Genomic DNA, 7,925 nt, shown 5'->3' on the forward strand with positions numbered 1-7,925 from the left:
TTTGTCTAATGGAGGGTAATCAAACTAATTAGGGCCCGTTTCGCCATAAAATAAAAAAATTCTCTTCGAAAATTCTTTACTTGTTGGCCATAAAATTTTCAATTTTTACTTGAAAATGAATTTCGAATTTTTTAGAAAATTTGTAAAACTCTAGAAAACTGTTTTTCAAAATTTTCACTTCAGTTCAATCACAAAAATTCAAAAACAACCCAAAATTGTATTCATGTCCAAAACACAACTCTAATTTTCAAATACCATTATCACGGAAATATCCGAAATCTTACAATTCTTATGTCCAAACGGCCACTTACTGCTCCAGGATGTCTGGCCAGTTTTACTTGGTGGATGTCTACGAGTCTTGAGTTATATGGTAATGAAAATAACACAATAAAGTCACTATTGAATTTTTTGTGACAATAAAACATCCAATCTAACCCGAACCTTTGGGCCGGCCACCATCGCCCACTAAAATATACTCAATAATTTTTACGCGATAAATATTCATAGCAAGTATGACATATTAACCTAAATATAAGAGTAACATATGACCACAGTCCATTAAATTAACCTAATAGTATAAAAATTCTTTACTTATCAATGTATACAAGCTAAATCCAAAACGAAAAGTACACAAAGAACATGAATCACGACCATTTTACATTGTCGTGGATGTCATCAGCAAATATAGCAGCTTGCATCGTCAACAGAACTTGGAAAGAGACCTACTACCAAACACAACGACTCAAGATAATGCCCGTCTTCTCATTCATTATTTTCTGCTTTATAGATGGACCAATAATATTAACTCTATCATTGCATTTACTATAGAAAAATAGTACACAATTATAATAAATAAATAAAAAAATAGCCCGATGCACTATACTTTCGCTATGCGTGAGATCCAGGAAAAGACCGGACCACAAATATAATATTCACGTTAAGTTATAATAATAAAGAATAAAAATTAAATCACTGTAACTAACGATAACAAAGGGGGAATTACACATAAATATAACTCACACACATATATTGCAACTAAGTGACCCATATTTAACTTTGCAAAGTTGTAGCCCAAAAATAATAGGCTAAGATTCAACATTCAACTCCAAATAGGTTCTCGAAATTACTATTTAATTTTTTTTTAAATACTCAAGCTTTTAATCTATTCTTCGAATTAGTAATTGTGACTCAAAGATTAGTTTAACAAACAAAATCTATTTGGATGGTAAAAATTAGATTTTTAAGATAATCCACCATTGTTGAACAAATTTAAATAAGTGGGTTTAAATTTCAAATCTGGCTTATGAGAAATTTAGATTGGATGTTGTTTAGACTTGTTTGAACTAGTATAAGAAGGTTGTATACAAAATTTAAAGTCATTTAATGAAGAGAACTGATCCACCATTGTTGAACAAGCTTAAATAAATGGGTTTAAATTTCGAATCTAGTCTTGTGAGAAATTTGGAGTTGGGTGTTAGTTAGACTTGTTAGAAATAGGTTGTATATAAAATTTGAAGTCATTTAATAGAGATTTAGACTGTTTTGATCGAGACTGCTAACATGACTTAGAGCCTGTTTGGCCAAGTTACTTTTGCAAAGTAACAGTTTGTGTTTGGCCAATTCATTGAATGTATTTTTGCAAGAAAATTGTGTTTGGCCTATCATTCCAAAAAGTATTTTTAAGTATCAAATTACGAAAAAGAACCGTAAAGCTTAGCTTGCAATTAGTATTATTTAAAAGAGTTAAATGAATTTAATTATAATAAAATATAATTTAAAATTTTTAAATAATAAATATAGTTATTCCAAAGCGATAATATTGGGGTATCTAGTATTACTTATTGTTTACATGATGATTTAAAATATTAAAATATATCATATCATAAATTAACAATCTACTCTTATAAATCATTATATAAAAGAAGAGATCTATTTATATTAGAGAGAATATTCCAAAGAGAAAAAGGAGAAAGAATAAAAATATGATAGAATACAAACGAGAAGAAATGTATGGTAACAAGAGAAAAAGAAAATAAAAATATTAAATTAATGATAGATAATCTGAAAAATATAAATTTAATGCAAGGATATTTTTATCTTAAATAAATTAATTATTTATTTTTGTTTCTGCTTCTTGAAAGAAGTTAGAATTTGTAGCTTCTCCCCAAAGGGCAAAACTGCTCTTATTGCTGCTCAAAAGCAATTTTTCATTTTGACCAAACATATTAAATTTTCCAAAAAGTAATTTTTTAGCCAAACAAGCTCTTGGAAGATAGAACATTACTTTGAGATACATCTCATTATAACACTGTTCGCACTTTATTTTTATTCCGCAAATTATTTTTCTTCTACTTGCTTGATTTTAAGAAATGAATTTATTTATAGCATAAGGAGGCTGGTATTTTTAAAATCAATATATTTAATTCTTCAAACAAATGGGGCTGGACCCCAAATACTTTTTATGATTATATATTAGTATAGTTTAGTAGCAATTATTTTCTTAAGTTCTTCTAGAGAAATATATATTTGAGCTGCTCCAAAAATATATATTTTTGTGTATACATGTATTATATATATATATATATATATATATATATATATATATATATATATATATATATATATATATTTTTCAGCTAGCCAATACAATTAGTTTATGTCTTTCCCAGTTTTTTAATCATAGACGACAATAGCGGATGCACCTGTTACTCCATTTAATACTTGCAGCTTTAACTCCCTGCTTGGTTTTTCTAATTTCGTTTAAATTAAGTTAGACATACACACACACACACACACATATATATATATATATATATATATATATATATATATATATATATATATATATATGTTGCTGGATTCTAGTTTTGAAAGCTAGCTTCTGTGTCCACATGATGTGCAATATTATTTCACTTGTGTCCATCATCAACTTGTTTTTGCTGCCATTGCTGTTTTATGGAGTTGTTCTCCTACCACAACATACTGCTGCTTCTCACTCTACTGTTCAATTTCTTCCTGGATTTGAAGGTCGACTTCCCTTCCATCTTGAGACTGGGTAAGTTCTTTTCCCCTTCTACCACTACATCCTTAACTTTTGTAATTATTTTATGGAAGGGAGAGAGGAAGCAGAATAACTAATGCTTTAATTTGATACTGCATCTGCTAATTAAACTGCAAAATCAAACTTAAACTATGTCGAAACTGGTTAAAGAAAGAGAAGAACTGTTGAATGTATTGCCGGATTTAAGTGTATTTGTCTAAGATGGTCGTTGGCTAACGTTGCCCGCAGGTATATTGGAGTAGGTGAATATGAAGAAGTGCAGCTATTTTATTATTTTCTTAAATCAGAATCAGAACCCACAAAAGATCCTGTTTTGGTTTGGCTCTCAGGAGGACCTGGTTGCTCTTCCTTTACTGCACTTGTTTATCAAATAGGTACTCCTTTTTGTTTTTGGTTTTTTACTACATTATAACAATAGATGTTGAATCCCCTTGATATAAATTGCTTTCTTTAAATTATATTTTGATTAAAATAATCACTTGCTAAATGTAGTACTCCTTTTTGGTATTTTTATTTTGTTATATCTACTTGGTAATTTCTGCTTCTTGATTCCTTTTGCATATATAGGGCCGTTGTATTTTGAGCCAAACAAGTACAATGGGAGCCTTCCAAAGCTAACATTGAATCCAAACTCATGGACCAAGGTTGGATTTAAAGGAAGATATATTTTGTCATTTAATTTGCAAGTGAATTTTAGCGTAAATTTTGAAAGGTCATGTCTAAAAATATCAGGTAGCTAACATAATCTTCTTGGATCAACCTGTGAATAGTGGCTTCTCTTATGCAACAACTTCAACAACATTCAAGTCTACTGATCTACAAGCATGCGACCATATCTACCTGTTTTTGCGAAAGGTACACATTAGAGTTCTTATGCTATCATATACCTACTAATTTGTTTAAAGAAAGAAATTAAACAAGTAGATAATTATAATATATGATTGTATTCTTTTTCTTAGTGGTTGATTAAGCATCCAGAGTTCATTAGGAATCCAATGTACATTGGTGGAGATTCATATTCTGGCATCACTCTTCCAGTTATCACTCAACTAATATCAAATGGTAAGATATATGTGATGTGAAGTTTCATCATAAAGAATATCTAAGTATTTGATTCCAGAATGTATTTTGGAAAAATGACACAGTATAGTCACTCTCAAAATAAAGCCAAAAAAAAAAAATATTTTGTATATATATACATTTCTATATGTTATATACAAATATTATACATTTTTGCGGCTACAAATATAAATAGTTACGGCCGCGGGTTAAAAGTGATCTTTGCCGGTATTTTTTTTCCTCCTATTACACTTAGAAGTCTTTGCTGTGACATTGTGCTTTTATTACTTTTTTATTTTGGAGTTAGGGATATCAAATTTAGCCCCAAAAAAATATAGCCTGCCAAGACTTGAGCGGGTTGGATTGAACATATATCCATATCCATATCATCATTTTGGGGATGGCCCAAGTTGGTCCATCAAATGCTTGTAGCACAAATTGATCCAAACGAAAAAGTTTCAAAGGTTAGAAAAGTAAGTTTTAATGATTCGTTTGATATAAAGTAAAAGAAAACCCTTTTATTATTTTAATTTTGTAACAGAGAAATGAAGTTACAATACATTATTTAGTCCAAATTGATCTGGCAATTTTTTACCTTAGCAAACTCTGGACGAGTTATGACCCAATCGGTTTGTTAGTTCAACCCGGTTTAATCCGCTAAAAAATGACACATTTAACACCCCTATCTTTAGCTGTAGAGGGTGTTTTTACTGTAGCTGCCGATGGTAGTGGTTTCATGTTCACACTAAAGGAATAAGGATGTAAAAATGCAGGAATTGAAGCAGGGCACAAGCCATCGATTAACCTTAAGGTTTGTAGTCTTTTTGGCTTAAGAAGAAATTTCTTTAATATGAGTAATTTTCTTATAGGGAAGTGTCGTTTTGACGGTTAATTAATTGGTTTTAGGGATATATACTTGGGAATCCTAGCACGTTTCCTCTTCAATATAACTACTGGATTCCTTATGCTCATGGAATGGGACTTATCTCCGACGAACTTTATAAGGCTAGTACTCTTATCCTTTACTTTAAAATTTATCATATCGTAAATGCAAATAATATGGTACTCATGAAAATAATAAAATCAGAATATTTATGTTAGCAGTTACTGAAGGAAACTTGTAACGGGGAAAATTTACAATATGTTGACCCCAGCAATGTATTGTGCTATCAACACTACCAAACTTTCGAACAGGTATATATAGTATTATAGTTTTGGATTAATTTAACTCATGTAGTTTTGCTTTAATATTAACTTTTAGGCATATACTACGTATTGCAGTTGATTAGTGGAATCAATAAGCCACACATCCTAGAGCCCTCCTGTGGTTCAGATGCAGAATCTCGATTGTTTGGAGAAAGAAGATCTCTTTATGAAAATTATTCCATTAAGTGCCGTGTACGTCCATTAAAACCTAGGCTTTTTTTTTTGTTTGGTCAAATTTCAAACCTATATATGCTATTTCTACGTTATTGTTTTGAAAAAAGAGACAAATAAAATAAAATAACAGGTTGATGAACTAAATATAATTTGTTTTGTGTTCTTTAAATGATTTAACCTATGTCCATAATTGTAGGTTGAGGTACACAGGTTATCTACTTACTGGGCAAATGATCCAAGAGTACAAGAAGCTCTTAATGTTCGTAAGGTACGTCAACTAAATTATTAATTATATAGCACTTTAGAAAAGATATTTTCATCAAAAGACAATAAACTGAGGTTACCTCACTGTCTATTTAACTATGGTTTTATAATGCAGGGAGCTATAGAAAGATGGACAAGATGTAGAGAAAGTATCGTGAATAAAACTTACATTATTACTTTCCAAGATAGCATACCTTATCATGTGGAACTCAGCAAAAAACTTTATCGATCACTTATATACAGGTTAGATGATTAAATATTTATATTTTACGTGAAGAAAGAGGTGGAATTTGCCCCTATACTATCCGAAATGAAGCAATTTTAACTTCCGTATGATCCATTAGAAAAAAAAAGTCTCGTTCTTGCCATTGATCTCTAATGATGCTTCAAGTACCCAAGGGTAATTTTAGACCATAGTCAAATATTAAGGAATATGTAAAGTTGAACAATTTCTCTGAAATTTTGGACACATGGGGTCCAACCCTTTCACACTGGAGCTTTATTAATGGCAAGGACATACAAGGATATGAATAAATCAGAAGTGTAACTGAAGACAAAGTTGAGCAATTTCATATAGTACTGGGGCAAATTTGGACATTTTCCATTTTTGCATATAGCATTTTTGCTTTTGCCCAGTACGATATATAATTAAGAGATAATTAAGCAATACAAAATTCGTTGCAAACATATTGAAGTATCTTCTTTGATTAAACAGTGGCGATCATGATATGGGCATTCCGTTCCAATCAACTCAATTTTGGATAAAATTTCTAAATTATTCTATTGTGGATGAATGGCGGCCATGGATTGTTGATGATCAAGTTGCAGGGTATAACTTCTCAAATTAAACTTTATTTTTTTTCTTGTTTCGTTAATTTTCATCAGACAGACATGCCTATTTAGAAAGGTAAAATTTGGTTTTCTTCTTGTTCATTTGCAGATATACAAGATCCTATTCCAACCAGATGACATTTGCAACTGTCAAGGCAAGAGTTTAACTTTCAACATTAAATATTTTTTCCCTTCATGCTTTGCAATAAAATTAATTAATGTAGGGTGGGTTTGGTATGAAGGAAAAAACAATTTTCTTGGAAAATGTGTTATTGGAAAATAAGTGATTTTTTAACTTTTTTTCAGCATTTGGTTAGATAGTAGAAAATAGTTTTGAAAAATATATAATTTAGGCAAACACTACATGAGACGAAATGGGTAAGAGCGGGGAGGGTGGTAGGTCGGGATCTAGCGGCCGGAATGCCGGAGGCAATGTTAAGGGGTGCAGGGGTGGGTGGGAGTAGGGTGACGAAGGTTAAGAAAGAGTTTTAAAAATAATTTTTCCTCCTTTTAGTAGGGAAGTCATTTTCCTCCATAAGGAAAATGTTTTTCAAAATATTTAGCCTAATATTTTTCAAAAAATATTTCCTTCGTACCAAACACAACGGTAAAGGACATTTCGAATATATATAATCTTTTGATTCTACCTTGTTAACTTTGTGTATTCGTTTACTTATGTTTTTGGACAGGGAGCGGGACATGTAGCTCCAGAGTACAAGCCTAAAGAGTGCTTTACCATGTTTCACAGATGGTTATCTCATGAACAACTTTGAAGTTACTATCAGAAGCAAGTAATTAATAAGAATATAAAACCTCATTTTTTAATGTTTAAGTTCAGACGACCTTAACGGTCTAGTCATCTAAATAAGTCTATTATCAGATTCCAATGATGTTACACTGTTTGTGGTCTCATCGATATTTGTGTAGTTATTTAGATCCATTAAATAATTGTAAAATTAAAAAATAAATGTATTTAATGACTGAGATCTGACTAATAATTAAAAATTAAATCTTTATTAAGTGAAGTAAATGAGGCTTAATTGTCCTGAAAAATGTTTCAATGTACTTTGCATTTCAGCTGTATATTTATAAATTTAAGTAATCAATGAATTTCTCTCTTTTCCTACCTCATCATCGCCTTTGATCTTGACTTGTATTAGCGAAGTAAGTAAATGAATGGAGCTGGAGCAGTGGAGCTTAGTCAGTAAAACTAGGTTGAACTTCTTAACTCTGACATTGTAGTGTAATAGTTGCACTTTGACTTTCTCGTACTATATATATATATATGTAGAGAGATACATCTTACCAAAGACTCCTTATATTATTGTTT

The 7,925-nt window shown here is 30.7% G+C and overlaps 1 protein-coding gene across 1 annotated transcript; it reads left to right on the top strand.

Moving 5' to 3' along the window:
- The first annotated feature begins 2,849 nt into the window (after positions 1-2,849).
- On the top strand, positions 2,850-7,485 carry LOC104116902 (serine carboxypeptidase-like 13). Its single transcript, XM_009627858.4, has 14 exons — positions 2,850-3,055; positions 3,290-3,435; positions 3,629-3,705; positions 3,794-3,916; positions 4,021-4,123; positions 4,894-4,931; positions 5,027-5,125; positions 5,225-5,314; positions 5,402-5,518; positions 5,697-5,768; positions 5,880-6,007; positions 6,480-6,593; positions 6,705-6,750; positions 7,285-7,485. The coding sequence occupies exons 1-14, from the start codon at positions 2,892-2,894 to the stop codon at positions 7,366-7,368; spliced, it is 1,401 nt and encodes a 466-aa protein (XP_009626153.1). The 5' UTR covers positions 2,850-2,891; the 3' UTR covers positions 7,369-7,485.
- Positions 7,486-7,925: the final 440 nt, after the last annotated feature.

This window comes from Nicotiana tomentosiformis, chromosome 12 (assembly GCF_000390325.3).
Source record: "Nicotiana tomentosiformis chromosome 12, ASM39032v3, whole genome shotgun sequence".
Taxonomy (NCBI): domain Eukaryota; kingdom Viridiplantae; phylum Streptophyta; class Magnoliopsida; order Solanales; family Solanaceae; genus Nicotiana; species Nicotiana tomentosiformis.

Bases quoted from the DNA above. Each gene is read 5' to 3' on its own strand.
- LOC104116902 (XM_009627858.4), top strand. From the start codon at position 2,892: ATGATGTGCAATATTATTTCACTTGTGTCCATCATCAACTTGTTTTTG. The intron at 3,917-4,020 runs GTACACATTAGA...TCTTTTTCTTAG, and splicing joins TCTACCTGTTTTTGCGAAAG to TGGTTGATTAAGCATCCAGA. The intron at 5,769-5,879 runs GTACGTCAACTA...TTTATAATGCAG, and splicing joins AAGCTCTTAATGTTCGTAAG to GGAGCTATAGAAAGATGGAC.